The sequence below is a fragment of the Rhyacophila brunnea genome, unplaced genomic scaffold, assembly GCF_057557595.1.
Source record: "Rhyacophila brunnea isolate RB1 unplaced genomic scaffold, BYU_Rbru_1.0 scaffold_7, whole genome shotgun sequence".
Classification (NCBI taxonomy): Eukaryota; Metazoa; Arthropoda; class Insecta; order Trichoptera; family Rhyacophilidae; genus Rhyacophila; species Rhyacophila brunnea.
In genome coordinates this window covers 27,627,037-27,649,009 of record NW_028233339.1, presented here as the reverse complement: position 1 = coordinate 27,649,009, position 21,973 = coordinate 27,627,037, and the positions used below count along the sequence as shown (strand labels likewise).

The 21,973-nt window shown below is 30.7% G+C and overlaps 1 protein-coding gene across 2 annotated transcripts in view; it reads left to right on the top strand.

The window, feature by feature from the left end:
• Window positions 1-21,973, top strand: part of Nos (Nitric oxide synthase) — a 294,071-nt gene that overhangs the window by 208,333 nt on the left and 63,765 nt on the right. For both annotated transcript variants that reach the window (XM_085958109.1, XM_085958108.1), the window contains exons 11-12: window positions 4,993-5,244; window positions 20,189-20,293. In XM_085958109.1, the coding sequence (XP_085814235.1) occupies window positions 4,993-5,244; window positions 20,189-20,293 (357 nt within the window). The remainder of the gene's footprint in view (window positions 1-4,992; window positions 5,245-20,188; window positions 20,294-21,973) is intronic.

The following is a 21,973-nucleotide window of genomic DNA, read 5'->3' as shown; positions in this document are numbered from 1 at the left end:
CATTTATAGAAATAAACCAACGGCGCTTCAATAAGCGGCCCGTTTTCTTACGTGTGTAATTTAACAAGATAATTAAGGGCTAGTCGAAGAATCTAGGTTATCACAAGTTTTGTTTTTGTTTTGTTACGCCAAAGAAGTATAACTTCTAACGCGCGTACTTAAGTACACACACCAATTTTTTTTATGGAAAGGTTTTCGATATGGTTTTATAGACAAAAATGAATTGGGAGGATTGCTATATCGGTAGTTATCCATTGCCTTCCACTACGCAACTCCACACCAAATGCCCTAGCCCCGTGCTGGTAAATGTTTTTGCCCTCTCCCAGAGCTAGGGGCATCTAGTATAGCTTAAGTTGTTTACATTTACACAACATTCTTCACGCACACGGCACAACGCTTTTTGACTTTTGTTATTTAACAGTATATATTTCATTAATAATTATCAATTACCACAATTAAATACTAAAAAATATTTTTTTCCATTATTTTCTCTCACTAAACTGGGAATATATATATTTTTAATTCTTTATTAAATTATCTATTATTATTGCCAACATTTGAGTCCAATTTGGTTAATACTGCATAATATATTTAAAAAATGTTGTAAACAAATTGTTATAATATTCGACCACGTCTGTTATACTGTACGAAAAAATTAGTTCAGATAATAATTATTCTCAATCTTTAAAAAGAAAACTTTATTGGTATATTAGATTACTTACATTTTTAATAGTTATCTTTATAAGTTATACAAAAAAATCATGTAAATATTATAATACATTCAATTTAAATCAAAGTATAAACCAAAAAATACCCAGCCATTAATATTAGTTATCCAGTTATAATTTCGCATGCGCTAATTTAAATGAGTGCCATTGGAGTTGATTTGCAATTCAAATATCAAAGCTTGATTGAGTCGATTTTCTGTGTGTGTTAATTTTCTAAAGCGAAATTGGCACTGTCAAATTTGAATGAATAATTTTCCCAAAAGGATTATATGGATTTATTATTAGAAACACACCTTCAATCAAGTAGTCTTAAAATAACCAGTAATTTGTAATGTTTCACCACGACAAAGCTCACAACAATACATATTATATTTATTTAATTAGGATTTTTATCAAGTTCCCTTAACACTATGTCAACAATAAAAGATGGGAAAGACTCACAACCATAGTACTGACTTTTGCAAAATGATAACATTATCGTGTTCTGTAATAATTGTTGAGTTGAGTTATATATGAATAATATTGTTTCCAAAATGAGCATTTGTTTTTTAATAATTATCGGTTTTTTATGATACGCATTGGGTAATTACAATATAATCATGATTTTAATAACTGAGTTATCTGGATAATGTTAACATATTTGACGGCTATTAAATATAAAAAAAACTTTATCAATAATGAAAAATTTATTTTTATAATATTTGTTACGATAATTCATAAACTCGTATGCAGTAAGAGCGTAAATGGTGCCTTTACGCGAGCATACATATGACCTAAGTCATTTGAAATTTTGTCGCTGTCTCCACGTGATAATTCGAAGGAAAATTCAATTAAGTATCTCCTTCTTGGTTTAGATAAAAATATGACATATTATCGCTCGGTTACCCGCCAAGTTTTTTACCATCGATATACCACAAAAGACATCTGAGACTTACATTACAATTAGTCATTCGTTTGTTGTGTATGTTTCATTTGGGTTTAGAACATCTATATTGATTTCAAGATCTTTTTTTCCATCTTCCCTTGACCGCATTGAATATAAAATAATTAAATAGATAATTTTACAATGAAGGGATTCCTACCAATGCCAAAAGTACTAAAGAATTTTGACCAATACAATACAACATAATTCTAATAGATTATATCAGAAATATTTATTCAACCAAGTAATTGTCGTCTATAAAGTTTTGATATGCTTGAAAGTTAACTAATTAACAAATTTGTTCTCAAATGGGGAGTACAAATTATTACTAGTTATGTTTTCTTATATTGTTTTTCTCAAACTACGAGTAAGAAATTGTGCAAAAGTTTAGAAGTATTATCTTATTAAACCATTTATGCATCCAAGAAAGTTTTCTTACGTAAGTTTTGATATTATAATAGAATTAATAATATTAATAAAACGCTAGGAAATTGCAAACAATCTAAAGAAACATTAGTCCGCATTAACATCAATTTAAATTCGTATTATTAACATAACTATATATTTTTTAATAATGAAATACCACAGTTTTTTTCAAAGTCTTCAGAATTTACTTGAAATAAATTCAATATAATTTATATTTTATCACTTGATATTTACCAAATATATATAAATACGTATATTTATCTCCAACATAGTATGCTTCATCAACCAAACATACTAACATTTTACGTTTATAGAAAGATAAGCTAAAATATACATAAGTTTTATATCCCGTTCAAAATGTCTTTGTATATATACACGAAAACTTTAAAATCAGTACACATGTCCTAATGCGGTGATAATTCATTATTATTTTTTGGAGATACGAGGGTGGGTCAATAATTCCTTAGAAAAAAGCATTAAAACAGTTTTTATTTTTGTATTTTTTTTTTATTTCTCAACATAATCTCCTTGGAGCTCAATACACTTGGTTAGACGTTTCTCAATTTTTTTTAAACCGTCAGAAAAATAAGTTTTCGGAAGGTCCTCAAAATAAGCATTTGTCCGATCGATGACTTCTTCATTTGAAAAAAAACGTTGTCCACTTAGCCATTTTTTTAAGTTTGGGAAAAGGAAAAAGTCACTGGGGGCTAAATCTGGCGAATACGGTGGGTGGTCGACCAATTCGAACTTCAATTCTTCAATTTTAGCCATTGATCGTAAACATGTGTGAACACGGGCATTGTCCTGATGAAAGAGGATTTTTTTCCTGTTTAAATGAGGCCGTTTTTCTTCAATTTTGTTTTTTAGCTGGTCCAATAAAGATGCATAATAATCCCCTGTTATTGTTTTTCCTTTTTCCAAATAGTCAACGAAAATAATTTCACGTGCATCCCAAAATACAGTAGCCATAACCTTACCAGCTGATTTTACGGTTTTCGCCTTCTTTGGACATGGTTTGCCTTCGCAATCCACTGCTTTGACTGTTCTTTCGTCTCGGGAGTATAATGGTGTATCCATGTTTTATCTACAGTCAGAAAGCGACGAAAAAATTCATCCTGATTGCGTTGCATGAGCGACAACAGGGCTTTAGAGGCCACCACCCTATTGCGTTTATTGTCGACTGTGAGCAAACGCGGCACCCATCTTGCAGAAATATTTTTAATGCCCAATTAGTCATGTAAAATAGAAATGACGCTACCTTTTGAGATCCCTGTAACCTCAATTATCTCACTTAACTTTAATCTTCGGTCACTTAACACCATATCGTGGATTTTATTGATCATTTCTGGTGTAGTCACCTCTACAGGACGTCCTGAGCGTGGTTCATCCTTTGTTGATGTACGACCACGTTTAAATTCATTTAACCAGTTATAAATAGTTGCAAGTGAAGGAGCAGATATGCCGTGAACTAAATCCAACTCATTTTTTATTTCCTTTGCTGTTAACCCTTTTATATTAAAATGTTTAATAACAGCTCTAAACTCAATTTTCTCCATTTTCCATTTTTCCATTTTCCACAAGCAAATTTTTTTTTAAATGTACGAGAAACACACAACAACCCGACCAATCTGATTGAAACTTCGCAGCATACTGAATCGGTAGTGCCGCTGCATGAAAACAAACCGCTTACAGTACTAGTCGCGCCACCTGTCGGATTTTCTAAGGACTTATTGACCCACCCTCGTAGTATAAATATCGCGTCTCTTATCCCCATACAATTCTTTAAAAAAAAACTATTTTTTGTTAATGACGCTATCGATCCGATACACTCACTAATAAATTTTTCGTGGATGGTTTTCACATTGAAATATTAAAAAAAATACATGGGTATTTTCGATTTATTTTTTGAGATATTAGAACTTGAGTATTGCATTATCGTCGTTAATTTTACGAGTGTTTTGAAATGAGGGTAAGCGCTCTAGTGGGGGTGGTGCCCACCCACCCACCTTATTAATATGTATAATGTACCTAAGTATAATATGATATATGATATAATATAATACTATATTTACAGTGAATGAAATGATGCGAAATTTGTAAATCACGCCATCGATATTAACCATAGTATCATTGAAGATTGTAATTAATTTTTATTATTACAACGTTTTTCTTAGCTCGTATTCTTATTTGTCCGGTGGTTGTTTGTCCGGTACAAATCTTGCAATCGATTTTTAACTAACTTCTCAACTAGCTAGACATTTTAAACTTTTAGAATATATCAAAACTCGATGCCAATGCATTTTTTAACACGTTTAGCCATATTTAAGTAGAATTGATTTCATTTTCAGTTAATTCTGTTTTGAATGAAAAGTTATTTCGGAAGAAATCCGTAAAAAGTAAAACTATTATTGGTTGCTAAGTGGGTCCTAGCAACTAAATTATTAATATTAATATATACGTGCGTTACTATGGAAATCAATATGATATTTCAGTATTATTTCTATCAAGTACAATTTTTTTGATCGTTTAAGCTAGTGAAGTTAAGTTTATATGATTCAACAGAAAATTTAAAAACGTTGCATATAAAAAGTTCTTTTTATCTTGTAATTATTTCAATTATTTTTCGCGAAAAGAAACTAGTTGTAAAAATTTATGAAATATATAAGAAATAATCATTCTAGCAACAGCGCAGTAATTAACAACATTTTAAATTCCAATTGGTTGAATTAATTTATTAAATTACAATTCCGTACATGTACCTAATATTATCATAATTAAGAAAAGGAGATGAAAAATTAAAATTGGTTAGTGGCAGGTACTGGACATTATAATGGAAAAATCATGGAAAATATTAAATTAGGGTACAGCTATAATGATGATTAATGTCTAATATGAATGTCTATTGATTTTCATCAGGATCCCGCGTGGAAAACTCATCGCTGGCAGAAGGGACGTGATGGTGACCGCGCGTCGACTGCTGGCAAGAAACCTCGTCGCAAGTTCCACTTCAAGCAGATAGCCAGAGCTGTCAAATTTACCTCCAAACTCTTCGGAAGGGCTTTATCGAGACGTATCAAGGCCACTGTCTTGTATGCTACGGAGACTGGCAAGTCGGAACAATACGCCAAGAAGCTGGGAACAATCTTTGGGCACGCCTTCAATGCACAGGTCAGTAGTCATTTTATATTAAAACGTAATGTATATGCTCTGTCACGTGTAAATTAAAATGAAAATTATGAAAAAGTATCAATTATTTAACTTGTATGCAAATTATTGATGTTTATTTCTTAATTTTTATTATAATCATAAATAAATGCCCACATAATTTAGTTATGTAGCCAAAATACTATAAAACTGAGTTTCCCAAACTTTCAGGTCACCATTAAAATAAGTTAGATCGAATATTGGGAGAAAACCCCCCAGAAATTTACAATAACCCTCTGAAATGTAAAATTTCTGAAAATTTACACCCCGTATAAAAATATAATTTCATTGACCCAAAAAATAAGGGATAGAAAAGCTTTTTGACAAGATATAAAATGAATTTAAAAAAATAATAATTTATTAAACGCAGAAAAATATGGATAAGAATTTAAATGTATACTCACATCTAATTTTTATATGGAAAAAATACTAAAATCTTGAAATCAACAACAGAAATTGTGCTAAGTTTATTTAAAATTATACTCGAAAAGAAAAAAAATATTTATGAAGCGTACATAAGTTCACCAGCACTGCAATAACGTGTAGCAGAATTTCATCAACTCGTAATTTAAAATTATCGCATTTTATGTACTTATTAATTCTATATAATCATATTAAAATTAAGCTACGGACAATTCAAATGGGGGGAATTAATTACTTGGATTTTTTTAAATACGTAGGATTAATTTCCGTGGGATTATTTTCTGGTAGGTTTTTATCCAAGGATTCATTGTCCTGCCTCATGAATCAAAAACACATAAAATGATTCATAGATATGAAGGTGAGAGGTATTGATTTATGCTATTTGCTCTTTTCGAGTAGTATAGTGTCTTCCTATCGCTATCTTACATCCGACTACTATCCCTTTGCCATCTAGACTTTTTTTAAATCTCTTAGAATCCTCTAGAGGGGCGGTCGCGCCACTTTGAGAATCACTGCAGTATAAAGTGTGATAATATATTATTCTTATTTATTTAAAAACCTAACTTAAAGGTTATTTGTTTAACAATAGGAATAACATTATAATATTCATTTTATTGTGTCGGAAAGATGTGTTTATAATATATGACACCTATAACATAATTTTTCAATTATATTCTACTCATTATTATTCATTTGAAAATCCCGTTTCCCGCATACGTAAGGTATGCTTTTATCATATACATAGTATATGTGCGAGGCTATTGCCATCTCACTTTCAATCTTCTTCGCTTCATGTTGTATACGATAATATACCGCATATTAACATCGTGGTATATTATGATATACTGCTGCACAATAATTATTATCTGGAAACCCTATTATATCACGGAAAATACAATATACAAGGGAAATATTATTTCATAGAGAATAACATAATATAAATTTACCTTTGCATATATAAATTCGTTTTAATTAATTCAAATATAAATCAAGAATATGAATGGACAATGATAACACATAACATATTAATATAACTATAAACAGTATTATGAATTGACTGTATCTAAATAATTTAAGAAAATCCTGTCTGGGATTAAGGTCCAATCTTCAGACAGATTCGGAGAGTGGGTATTTTCATTTCAATGTGCTCAATCATTTACTCCTGGGGTGGTCCTCGCCGCTTACTGCTTGGAGATGATCCTCACCGCTTTGTTAATGCATACAAACAATAATCTGAATGTGGACATATAAAATATGTGGCATTAGAACATCCGTTTACTTAATGGAAAATAATATATATATACCTTATATTAAAAAAATCACTGTGATAAATAAATATTGTAAAATATTGCAGTTTTGCTAATTTAACGAGTCAATAACAAACGAAAATATACAGTTTTATGTAATAGAATAATTTTACAATAAATACAATAACACATATATAATATAATCCACGTGTTCACGAAAGATATTCAAAATTGTGTATTAACTGCGGAAATATTCTTGTCTTATCATATTCCAATGCCGTTTATAGTCAGGCCGCGGTACTAAATTGCGATTTTTAATAGTAGTGCTAGTTATTGCTTAACTTTGAATACAATGTGGCAACATTTTCGCAGTAAATGTAGTTTCGATGCATATGTCGTTCATATTAATCAACGTATTACCATTTTTTTTAATAATAAATAACCATAAATTTCAACAAATATTACTACTAAGTAGTAGCAATAACTAACACCACGATTGAAATTTACAGCTCGTGCCGCCGCTTGAATATAGAGGAGTTTGTCGTATTTTACCACGTTTTTATTAGCTCGTATTCTTGTTTGTCCAGTAAATTTTTTTTCTTGTTTGTACAAATCTTACAATCAATTTTTCACTAACTTCCCAACTAGCTAGACATTTATTTTAGAATATATCAGAACACGATGACAAAGCATTCTTTTAATACTTTTAGCCATCTTTAAGCAGAAATGAATTATTCATTTTCAGTTAATTCTGTTTTGTATGGAAAGTTATTTCAGAAAAATCCGTAAAAAGTAAAAGATTATTATTGTTTGCTAAGGGGGTGGTCCTAGCAACTAAATTATTAATATATACGTGCGTTACTATGGAAATCAAAATGACATTTCAGTAGGTATTCTATATTTGTTTGTTTTTTTTTTTTTTACTTCATATCAAGTACAAGTTTGAGCATATTGAGCATAATAATTCAACAGAAAATTTAAAAACGTTGTATATAAAAAGTTCTTTTTATCTTTTAATTATTTAATTTTAGAACGAATTTTCATAAGTTTCGCATAAAAATAATTAAAAACATAGTATTTATTTCTCAGGTTCATGCACCGTTTATATATAAATTAATTTAAAAATACCTAGTCTAGTTATAGTCCAAACACACTTATATTTTACAAAATATTATAAGGTATTTTGTTATGACTCTTTCAAAACGTATTGGCCGTCTTACAACGGGATATTTGTCTAGTATAAATTTAATATAATATGGCAAAATATACTAGAGTGAATTAGGTTTGTTATACGGCTTTTAAAGTGTAATACGTCCGTCCTTAATTAAAATATTGCAATCAAATTGTTTTTGAAGTTACCCCTTATAAAGTTTTGGGTTTATGAATTTGGATATTTGGAATTATTTTACTAGACATTATTTATTAGTGGTAATAAATTGAATGCGTATTGTTCTAAAACTATTGAACGAGTTTAAGACACCGGTTATGTGTGTCAACATATATATTATTAATGTAACCTTATGACTTTGGGTTACTTTCTATAAGGGAGGGAGTCTCGAAACAAGATTTTAATTTTATGATATTGTGTTTAGAAAGAACAATGAATTATATATTATGGTCGACAACCCGCCGAGAGTATTAATTTTTGTGTGATATATTTTACTGAAAATTAATACTACCAAGTGTACCTACTTGATGGAATTTGAATATAAATTCTTATTGAGATTTTACTGACGAATGTTATGTAGGTGTATAGGAGTGTAATAGAAAAAAACTTGGCCTGTAAGTACGTATGTTCAACTGACATACTTTCTTAAAACCTGACAATAGTTTAATATCTAATTACAAACTCTTGAAAAATTCTAAATATTCAAAATTTGTTTTTATACTTGATCCTTTACTTTGTTAGTAAGTAATAAGGTTTTTACCTTCTTTTATTTTATTAAACTACAATATAAATGAGAAATTCTATTCAATGTCAGTGTCTATTTTCCATTGTTGAGTGCGCATAGTGCTTGAAGATGCCGAAAGGCGAAACTCGGGTCGCAAAAAATGACTCAAATGGAATAGTACAAAACTTAAATCAATTATAATATATTTCACTATTAAACCAAATCAGAAAAACATATAATATTAAATAGCTTTTGTTATATACCGTAAATTGAAAACATAAGGAATGGGGATTAGGGCATTAGGAGTATGGTCTATAACCACTAGTCTTCGAAAAAATAGTTTGCCTTTGAAATTATATATTGTTTACTTTTTAGTACAAATTAATGGATGCCCTTAGTATTTCGTTGTAAGCCGAGTAAAGAAGCCCAGTAAGTCATCTTGGTAGTTTTTCAAAGCTTGCAAACATTTTGATTTTCCGACCATTCGTACGGACGCCTATTAAGCTTTTATGAACTATTTAATTACATTAAACAAATTCGCGCGAAATACGAATTTAAAAAAATTGTCGGTCGAATATAAATAATAATTCATTAATTCAGATATATCCTTTACTTGTATATTATATTGGTCACAGTACCTAAAAAAGTCGGTTGGTGTTTTGATGATTACAAAATATGAAATAAATACGTATGTTTACTGAAATTTTTATTAAAACGTAAACAATCAATTAATAAAGTTATTTACGTAGTATAATTCTACTGAAAAAAATTGGTTAAATAATATGACATGTTAAATAACATATTTATTGTAAATTTTTATATAGATGTTTATTAGTTAAGAACCATTTTGTTCGACACACCATTATTAATAATATCAAATAAACGAGGTATCTCTGCTCTGCTAACTTTACTCATAAAAAAGATATCTTATATCAGGGGGGGGGGCAAACTTTTTGGATGGAGGGCCAAATTCAAGAATTCAAAATGAGCGGCGGGCCGCAAGCAAAATAGCATTTTTAGATATACACTCTTTATTATCACGAAAAATAAACATTACAAAAAAATTAATGAGAATAATGAAACTGTTGTACATTTTTAAATTTTTTTTAAATTCAGGTGTTAATTTTGTAGTTGATATTCTCAAAACTGCTTCTAAATGGGCATCGGAGATATTTGATCGTAAAGAATTTTTATTGAGGTTCATGATCGGAAATGTTTGTTCACATATTATATAGGTTGATCCAAAAATAACGAACATTTTTCTTGCATTATCTTTAAGTTGGTCGAATTTGTCTGAATTAAGGGCATTGTAAAATTTGGAGACTTCTTCACGACGATGCAATTCTCTTAAATCAGTGTCACACTGCAGATCAATAATCTTAAGTTGTAGCTCTGTCGGTACACTATCAATATCCATTGATCTACATACAATACATCCAGAGCGAGATTACAATCCGAAATTTCTTTCCATTCATTCCCAATCGATGTTCAACGTAGAAAATAGTGGTTATATAGTGTGAGACGAGACGCAAGGAAGACGTACTGAGATAATAGATTTACGAAACAACAAATTTTTTAAATTTTAATCTATTGTTAATATTATATATTTTTAATCAGAAGTACAATTAATAATGGCGGGCCGCAAAAAAATACCCGGCGAGCCACATGCGGCCCGCGGGCCGCAGTTTGCCCCCCCTGTCTTATATTATGCACACCTATTATACCACGTTTCAAGAGTACGTGTAAAATATGAAATAAAGTTTTTTTACAGAATTAAAATCAGTTTTAGTATTTTTTGAATATTCGGGATCATTAGAATTGCTTAGAAATTATGTATTCTATTTTTTCTATTATTTTTAATCGATATTTCGATTTTTACATACGATTTAATACGATTTTAAATGTTATTATAGTGAATAAAAGAAAAAAATATGTCTGTAGAATAGAAGACTGTTGACATTAAATTGAAAAATATTTGCTTACGATTTGATTTTATTAAAAAACTGAAAATGCTCAAATGTGAAATTTGCAATTGACATATTAAATAAAAAAAATCTTTCTCAATTCGTCCATAAACAGTTATATTATTATGTACATGATTACTTAATATTGAATTACTAATATACACTGGTTCTGACGGTTAAAATTTCTTTGTAAACTACCCTCATACAGCTGGGTTTGCTCGTACAATTTTCATTATTTAGTAATCAGATGAATCTTTGACTACATCTGCGATAGTTTCCTTAGTCTATTAACGTGTTCGTTTGAATATTTATAAATGAAAGTACATTGCATATTGTAACTTGGTAGTCGAAAAATGAATTTTACTGACATTGAAATAATAATACATATTCTAAATTCGTGTTGATGTCTTTGATTTATTTTGCATACGGACTAACTTTAATATTGACGTTTAGTACCTATATAAATCAATTTCTATCAAAAAGTCAATATTATTTTATGATAAATTTGCTCAACCATTGTCATACATTGCACTGTGTCTATATTGCTAGAGTCCGCATTAGATGGCCTAAATATACGGAGTTAGATGAAAATAATTACAAGATAAAAAGAACTTTTTATATACCACGTTTTAAAATTTTCTGTTGAATCATATAAACTTGACAATTTTATGTATTCATAATTTAGTACAAATAAAGCAATTGTCAACAAATCATTTTTTTGCTATTTTGCAACAAACAAACAAATATATAATACTGTATATATATATGTCATTTTGATTTCCATAGTAACGCACGTATATATTAATATTTTAGTTGCTAGGACCAATCCCTTAGCAACCAATAATAGTGGATTGGATTACGGATTTCTTCCGAAATAACTATTCATACAGAACTGAATTAACTGAAATTGAATTCAATTCTTCTTAAAGATGGCTAAAAGTATTATAAGAATGCATTGGCATCGTGTTTTGATATATTTTAAAAGTTTCAAATGTCTAGCTAGTCGGGAATTTAGTTAAAATTCGATTGCAAGATTTGTATTGGATAAACAACCACCGGGCAAACAATAATACGAGCTAAGAAAAACGTGGTAAAATATTTTATAAATAGGTATTAAGTTTTATTTAAGTAATATAAATGTTAAAATTAGTTATAATATTTGTAATGCTTTCCTTAATATTCGGGAAAGTCACTCCATTGTCTCCGCCAGCAATGGCTTCAGGTCAAAAAGAAAGCCATCGATGAACAACGATCATATTATATCGTTACTCGCCGATTAATTAAGATTCGCAGGTAGCACACTCAGCTCTTGTCATTTTATAGGCTAATATCATGGGTTGTTTACATTTAAAATTACGTTATACTTAACTTTTTAAATAAAAACCGTTCCCCACCAAGAATTTGATTATTGGACACGTTTCCCAGTCTTAGCGGTACATAATATTATACTTACACGAAATTTACATGTAACGGTTTAGCGACTGCTAAAAAGTTAGAATGGGTAACTCATTACGTTCCTGAAACTTTTTTACGGCATAATGATAGGGTGTATACAGGATGACTGGTTAATTAAAAAATATAAACATTATGATGTGATAGCATAGCTAATTTAAATAAACACGTTACGGCAATGAGACTCATTTTCAGTGCTGAAAAACAAAACAATAACTGACTGGTATATATATACTTACAAACATTATAGTCAGGTAGGGTAGACTTCAGATTTTCTAAACCTGTACTTTGTACCTAATATAGTATGTACTCATTAAACTAAGCGCCTAAACCCTTGCGTTTTTGAAACCATTTCATAGTTGTGCTTATTATTGTCATGGCACCTTTAAAGATAAACATAAAACATTTTCTAAAATTAATTATCACTTCAGGAATGAATAATCTATACTATTACCTGATAGTATAGGTTATTTATTTATTTATCTATAGTATTATTATATTTATTTGAATTTTGTTAAGTGTGAATACTTTACGGAAAGTAAGTAAGAAAGTTCTACTTATATTATATTTAATACAGTAATTAATCATACTAGTTAAATATAACCGAACCAATGGACTACATTATTAGTAGGTAGGGTGTAATTGAAACAAAATGAGAAAGGAGGAATGTATGGAATAATGGACACACAACTTTGATTAGTTTTGAAAATTCACTGTGGTACTGTAGGTACATACTAATTGCGACAAATTTTAACTATTGGCCACTTTTAATACCCACTCATCAGCGCTCTTCTAAATCAAGCTGCTTTGGCAATCGATTTTTGTTTATTAAGTCAAAGTAGATACATATTACTTCAAATTAGCTTGATTTAGAAGAGCGCTGACGAGTGGGTATTAAAAGTGGCCAATAGTTAAAATTTGTCGCAATTAGTATGTCACCGCGTAGCATAGAGATAATGTGCGAATGGGGAGCGTAAACCCGGGAGATGCAGGGTTTGATTCCCTGCCGAGGTGGCTTACTTTTTTCAAAGAAAGATTTTTTCTATTGGTTATTATATATTTTCTCAGAAATTGTTTTTCAAAATTATGTATGTTCAATAATTAGAATGGTACATTCTTAAATCTTGTGAATTATTCATTGAATAAAAGAAATAGTTAATTATATTTATATACGTTGAACAAAAAGTGTTTTCCCTCATTATATAAAACCTTTTCTCTAGTCCACTACATAGGTCATTTATATAACTTAATTAATATTGTTACGACTAAGTGTCAGGCATCCTGTATAAAATCAAAATGTGGGAACCTCAATCCGGCGAGCCCTAAACCCTGCGTTGATTTGAAAAGAAAGCGCGTTAGCTAAGAGGAAGTAACTGCTCCCTACATACCAATATAACAGCAAGAAAAAGATATATATACCATACACAACCGGCGAGATCTTATATGAAAAAGGATAAATATGACGCGCGCCGCAGACGCGGATTCCATACAAATCGACACTTAAGAAAACTTTGCACGCGGAATATATTTCTCGTAGACTTCGCATATTTTGACAGTTATCACATTGCTTTTTATTGCGGTTTGTTTTGTAAACTATTTTCGGCTGCATTATATAAAAAAAATGCGACAAATAAGAATATGTATTTCTGTAACCCCACCTGCGCTGTGTCTAGTGTACCAGTAATACGATTTAATTAAATATCTGATTGTCGGATTTCTTTTAAACATTTTGATGATATTACAATGGCATTTTTTTATTTAATACTTAATATACGTACGATTGACGAAAGCACCATTGTTTTTTTTTTAATTTAAAATACACAATTTCAGTTTCAGAAACATACATATTATCATAAAATGCTATAAAAAATGGACTATATGACGTACTGGTAAAAAAAAATCTATAGGCTATCTAAAGTGTTTCAATTTCCGCGAATAAATTATTATGTACAATTTTAGTTTAAATCAATGTAATAAAGTTATTTTTATGGGATTATACAAGAGTATTAATTATTTTGATATGACAATACTAAAGTTTTAACTTCAAGCAATATTATATTACGAATATACATGAAAAACATACAAATTAATATGTATATTCCATAATAACAAAAGTGTTCAATTTTACATTAGGTGTATACTAATAAAATGTAACAGCTATTTTTTATATTATAACATGTGATAAAAAATACCCACACAATTAACATGAAAGATTAACAAACTCTTATAATATTACAATTATTAATATATATATATGTTTTTGGCTTTTGATATATTAATATGTACCTAAGATGTAAATATTTATTGGAAAAAAATAGGTACTATTATTTTTAGTCCATGGTTTCCTTAGTAATAAAAAGCCATTGTTAATTCAGTGGTTCGGGCCGTTTTAGAGGAAGATCTGTTTTCACCATAATTTTCATAATTTTCTCCAGTTTTCCTTTTAGTTATTGAACAATCAATCTATATATTCTATTAAATAAAGTGCTTCCTACTTCATTTCCATGAATTAATACTTTAAAAATTAATTTCGACTTGGCTATTCTACTATATACCTAATCTTAATATTTAAAATTGTTTACATAAATGTCGTCGCTGCATGATATAAAAGTTTATATATCGTAAAATAATGTCAGTATTATTCTTTGGGAATCTAAGTATAACAAAATGTGAACAAACAGTACCATTAATAAAGCTTTACAGCAAGTTGTATCCCACAAAAGACAGCGAAGTCATTGAATAGTCTATCCATGTGGATTTGTATGGGAATGGATTCTTACTGCTGAATAAACACCTCCGAATTGCTTGCAAACAATGGGAAAGTGCACCGCAAACATCCGAATGTCTGCAAAGTAAATTGGCTCACCTGTTCTCACTATAAAACAACTGTTGATACGATCTTGACTTGAATTCAGAAATGGGGTGATATAATGTTTAGTTTAAATTTAAACTATTATACCCACAATAAATAGTCATAATCATCATATTATTATATTATGTGTGTAATATCAAGTATATTATTTCTTTGTTTTTTCACCAGATTCTTAAATAAAGCATTTTATTTAACAAACATAATTTTGAAAAACACTTCTGAGAAAATATATTATAACCAATAGAAAACATCTTTTTTTGAAAAAAAATAAGATACCCGGCAGGAATCGAACCTGCATCTCCTGGGTTTACACCCCAATCCGCCCATTATCCACTATGCTACGAGGTGAAATACTAACGACGACAAACTTTAACTATTGGCCTTTTAATATCTGCTCATCAACGTTCTTCCAAATCAAGCTACTATTGGCGATCGGTTTTTGTTTATTAAATCAAAGTAGGTACCTACTACTTTAATTACTAACCGACGTCACGGATTTCTCCAATATTTTATGATATAACTGACTCGTACTTGCTAATAATTTTTAATTAACTATTTATTTTATTCAATAATTAGAATGGTTCATTTTTAAATCTTGTGAATTCTTCGTTGAATAAAAGAAATTGTTAATTAAAAACCATATTATAATTGATTGCTACGAGCATCAATGTAATACCTGTTCACTCGAAGAGTGATTGTATATTCATTTCAAGACATTTCTTTTTACTTACTCGTGGGTTCATTTACAACCCGTATATCCTGGAAAGTATTCATTTTCATGTTACCGCCAATATCACTTGTTACCCTGCGGTCTTCATGATACCGTCTCCGTTGCTGAACGGATGTGATGTTTCTGATGCTTTGTATCGTGCAATTAACAAATTTGATTGCGCCGTAAAGGTTGATATTTTAAAACTAAATAATGTATGTGGACGTCTTAAATAAGATAAATTTATAATTATTTTTATTATTTTACTTAATTTAATTTTTTTTAACTTTTAACCCTTATCATACCGGACCCGGAAATTTCCGTGATTAATGTTTATTCCGTTTAATACCGGACCCGGAAATTTCCGGTTTTTTTCCGGGCCGTAATTAATTTAATATTTTCAGCCATCTCTTGACTTTTTCGAAAAACTTTTGATGCAGTCAAGTAAGCAAAGGTTCAATCCACACTTCTGCATCATTTGTTAGTAGATACTACTATTATTGACTGGAAAATATTGTTTACAAAACATCGTTTTTTTCGGGTGATGTCGCGATTTCACCATTCGTGCTTACGTGTTCATTCAAGTGACAGCTAAAATATTGTATGCCTTTCGCAACAGAATTTGTCACTATTCAAAAAGAAGGATAACAAAAAGGTAAGTTTATATGTTTAAATCATTTCTAGAAATAATTTCCTATGTTTTTGTAAGAATTAAATACTACCTGGAACGTTCATTTTCTAGTTTTTTTCATCTGTCATATTTCTAACCTCAACAAGTGTAAACAGTTTTGACGTTTATGTTTATTACATTCTATTTCTAATACTTATAAGTATCTAAGAGTTTATTGTTTTTCCAGATCATTTCTAGCAATAATATCCTATGTTTTTTAAAGAATTCGGAGAATTCCGAATCGGAGAATCGGAGATATTGGAGACAGTTGGCGAGAGTTGGAGATAGTTGCAGACAGTTGTAGACAGTTAGCGACAATTGGAGACAGTTGGAGACATTTTTAGACAGTTGGAGACAGTTGAAGACAGTTGGAAACATTTGGAGACAGTTGGAAAGAGTTGGGGACAGTTGGTGACAGTTGGCGAGAGTTGGAGACAGTTGGATAGAGTTGCGGACAATTGGCGAGAGTTGGAAACAGTTGGATAGAGTTGCGGACAGTTGGAGAGAGTTGGCGAGAGTTGCAGACAGTTAGAGACAGTTGGCGAAAGTTAGAGACAGTTGGATAGAGTTGCGGACAGTTGGAGACAGTTGGCGAGAGTTGGAGATAGTTGCAGACAGTTAGAGACAGTTGGCGAGAGTTGGAGACAGTTGGCTAGAGTTGCGGACAGTTGGCTAGAGTTGCGGACAGTTGGAGACAGTTGCAGACAGTTGGCGAGAGTTGGAGATAGTTGCAGACAGTTAGAGACAGTTGGTGAGAGTTGGAGACAGTTGGCTAGAGTTGCGGACAGTTGGCTAGAGTTGCGGACAGTTGGAGACAGTTGCAGACAGTTGGCGAGAGTTGGAGATAGTTGCAGACAATTAGAGACAGTTGGCGAGGGTTGGAGACACTTGAAGACAGTTGGAAACATTTGGAGACAGTTGGCGAGAGTCGGGGACAGTTGGAGACAGTTGACGAGAGTTGGAGACAGTTGAAGACAGCTGGAGACAGTTGAAGACAGTTAAAGATAGTTTTAGACAATTGGCGAGGGTTGGAGACAGTTGGCGAGAGTGACAGATCGGATTCTCCGAATCCCGAATTAAATGAATTCACCGGCAATAATAGATTGTCTGGAATAATATCCAAACATACTCTGAAGGTTGCATCCACTGATTGCAAAAAAACAGTATCCATCGCGAGTCTGTGTATGTGCTGTATGCTGCAAGTATGTGCTGCGCATAAGAGGCGAGGAGAGACCAGATACCTTTGTCAAGAGTGCAATGTGCCTCTTCACAAAGGATCTTGCTGGCAAAAATACCACACAATAAATAAATATTGATTGCATTGTAAAAAAATCTGAGTTTTATTCCAATTTCCCCATAAATATATCTTTTGTAAGCATTTTAGTACAACACTATGAAATGAAAGATTTTTCTGAAATCATGCCGGTGTGGGAGGGTTTTCTATTTTTTTTTGCCGGTATTGAAAGGGTTAAGATATACATAATAACTTCCTATGCTTCTTTATTGTTTTATATTGGTTGTTATTAGTAATTAAGTCTTTTTGTATCGTATTTTATTATGTATTACGGAGCACCGGGTAGAGGAAGAGAGTCGCAAATACGGCCTCCTTATTAATAGGAATAAGACCAAGTTAATGGTTGTTGATCGGGCCAACCTTCTACCAACACCAAGTACACTCCAAAACCTCGAAACAGTCGACGAGTTTGTATATCTTGGATCGACCATCAGTGGAAAGGGCGGATGCGAAGCAGAAATAAGAAGGCGCACGCAGATTGCAAAAAGTGCGATGACACGCCTTACCACTATATGGAAGGATCGGGGAATTTTGATTGCCACAAAAATGATGCTTGTGCAAACATTAGTGGACCCTGAAGGCAATTGATGCCTTTGAGATGTGGTGTTGGCGCCGAATGCTTTGCATTTCTTGGACGGAGCACAGGACGAACCAGTCAATCATCCAGAGACTGAAGATAAAGGAACGGCTCTCGACGATATGTCTGAGAAGAATTCTGCAGTTTTTTGGACACATTGTCAGGCGCGGACCGGACAACCTGGAGACACTGGTAGTTTTGGGTAGCCTCGAGGGAAGGCGAGGCAGAGGAAGAGCGTCGGCGCGATGGAGCGACCAAGTGAAAGAGCTGACTGAGAAGCGGAAGATCGAGAAGGATGGAAAGTCTTGGTCCCTCAAAGGATGGCGAAATTTAAATGTGGTCACGATCCTCAGCCATGAGTGCACGACCAAGAAGAGAGATGGAGCATTGGCCAATAGTTGTAATGCTATATAATACTCTTATTTAAATAAATAAATAAATACATATTGTTATGAACACCAGAAAAAAATTCATGTGTCATAAATCAGTCGTTTATTACATACTTATGGTATTTAGCAGCCTTTTATGACGATAGAATCTATTTGGATTGAAGAAAAAAAACTACTTTCACCTTTGATTTTGATTAAAGGCTGCATGCTTCACTCTATTTTCTTCTCATGTACGTCAAATTAATTCAAAGCCCACCCAACATCTGTCGCAATAATCTTTTTTCAAAGTTCTACATATTTTTTGATCTGAAGTATTTGTGAGGTATAAGACAGAACCGTCAAAATTAAAACTTTAAATAAGCGGTTAACTGAGTACAAATGGGGAAATGTTTCCAATCTAATATCTACATAAATTAAAAATAAACTAACAAGAAGTTGACTTTTATTCACAAAACAATACAAAAAAACTATGGAATAAAATGAACTCTAATAAACCTCTATAATTTCAATATGTATGCTATAGGTAGAACTATTCAGTATGAATTTAAAATAGAATGAAAGTTCATTTTAATTCTCGTTGTGTTTAAACATCGCTACTAAATAATTGATTTTAACAATTCATGCAATTATTGTAAAATGCAGTTTTACAGGAATGTTTTTGTTCATTCACTTTACGGCTATAATTGTTTAAAGTCAACTTTAATAAAACTGACCTATTTTATCAAGATAGATAATATTTATTTTCTCATTATGTATCGTATACTGTATTCGTATTTGACAAGCTTTTCTTCTAAATATTAAGTATATTAATTCGTATAAAGTACAATAATATGTAGTACTTATTTGACGTAATTTAACAAATTCATTGGAGATTTTTTTTATTTAAGGCGCTAGCGTAGAAAAACTTTCTCGTATTATATAACCGTGTATTTGAACTAGTATTTTGTTTGCTGTTTCATACAACCAACAACCAACAACCAATTTGGCTACAAAATGTAACATCATGCATCAATAGCCATATCGGAAAAGGAAAAATAAGGCGATTAGTAAGTTATGATTAAACTAAATCCATCCAAAACGGGTGCTACATATTATGTACAAGGTTTAATATCATATTATTCACTCGATTAAGCGATATAAAATCAGTTAATTCACGTATTTATTAATAGGATCCGCATTGGATTGTAAAGTTAATAAACAACATACATCTATATTTCAATTACTGTCATTATTAACATATTGACGAATATAACAATGCTAAGAATTGGTTGACATCTAAAATAATAAATATAATTATTAAATAACTATGTAACTATTTTTCTAAACTAGTTTTAGTGTTAAAATGATAAGATTTAAATTGATTTCTCATTTTTCTCGCTAAATAAGTTTCTGACTCTTTTGTTATTTTTTTTTATACAGGTGCATTGCATGGCTGACTATGATATCACGTCGATTGAGCATGAGGCGCTTTTGTTGGTTGTCACTTCTACCTTTGGAAATGGAGATCCACCAGAAAATGGAGAGGTATGAAATCTATTAAACCATATTATTATGTTTTGATAAATACAGATAGGTACCGTAGGTATAGAAAATAAAGTCGACACACCGTTTTCATACTGATATTATTGAAAGTATCAGATTCATAGAGTTAATCTATTTAAAACTGCTATCGTTGCTTCAATTAAATAATGTGTCGATGGAATCACAATTTTCTTGATTCAACATAAATAAAAACTTAATATATGAAAATTATGAATTATGATGATTTTTAAATATTTATTTTAGTATTTAATGAAAGTCCCTCGAAGTGTAATTATTGTATCATTTCATTTTGCATCAATAAATAATAAATATAATTATATGACATATTCTACGAAATAGTTTTATTCATACCATAGAGATGCCATGTTTTGTTTCTAAAATTAACATTATCAATACATGAATACCAAAAAGAATATATTAGTTTTTATTATTATTTTTTAAATTGAACTTAGTTTCATGAGTCATAACTAAATACATAGCACCTACCCGAATACAATGAAAATATAATGAAGGTCTAGATTCCATAATATTATTATACATAGCATTTCGTCTCAATACGTATTTAAATTTTTATTAGCCTTTTTATAGATCCTTTCAATCACTTAATATATGCTCACGTGTGCTCAGGCTTTGCTAAACCGGTAGATTTGTAATATTTCTCTATTCTTGCATTTGGGTTTTTTTCTTATCTACGACGACTTTTGGGTGAATGACAAAAAAGGTAGGGGGCGGGAAAGTGCGAAGTTTAGAGTGAAGAAAACCCCCGTGGCAATAATACCTTGGGATTTAGATACAATTTCAGATATCCGTTTCCGATTCGAATATTTTCCGAAATTCACTAAAAACATTTGAGCGATCGCGACAATGGCAGACAAAACAATCTAACACAGATTAGTTACACTCGCATTTCATTTTGTTATTATTAAATCTTGTCTAACACAGATCCAATTGAATATATAACGTATTAAACATAAAATACATAACACTTTATTCATAAAAAGGTAGATCCGTGTTGTTTGCTTAAAACTAAGTTAGTCGATTTTTTAATGTAAATGAATTTTAAAAACTATTTGACAGATATGTTCACTCTGTCTTTGGGTAAAAAAACGTACCTCAACTGTTAAAAATAGACGTGAAACATTTAGTAAAATAAAACTAATTTCACTTTGAGCATAAAATTAACTTAAGGTGATTTTAAACATTTTAATTTACTGATTAAAAATAGTTAGGGTTTGTAGCGTTTTAATTTAGGTTCATTTATTTACAATTACTTCTAACAAGAACAATTAAAAGTTGTTTATTTTTAAAAGTGCTCTCAGTTGATATTTACGGCACAAGTACGTAAGTATGTAGTTTTATTAAAAAACCGCAGCATTATACAGTAATGATTCGAATATATTTGTCTTAATATTATTTCTTTTAAATTTAACTAAGTATAATCCGCATGGTGACAGAAGTATATTTTTTAACATTCAATAATCATGGATATCTTACAAAATTAAAAAAGACTTTATTGATAATTTTAGAACAAATGGGTAGGTACCTATTCATTATTTATTTGATAAATTATGACACTAAAAATTGGGCATCTAATGACATAAAAAAACCTCACAAAGATAGGTATAATACCTATAATATTATACCAAATTCTTCATCTTTGAC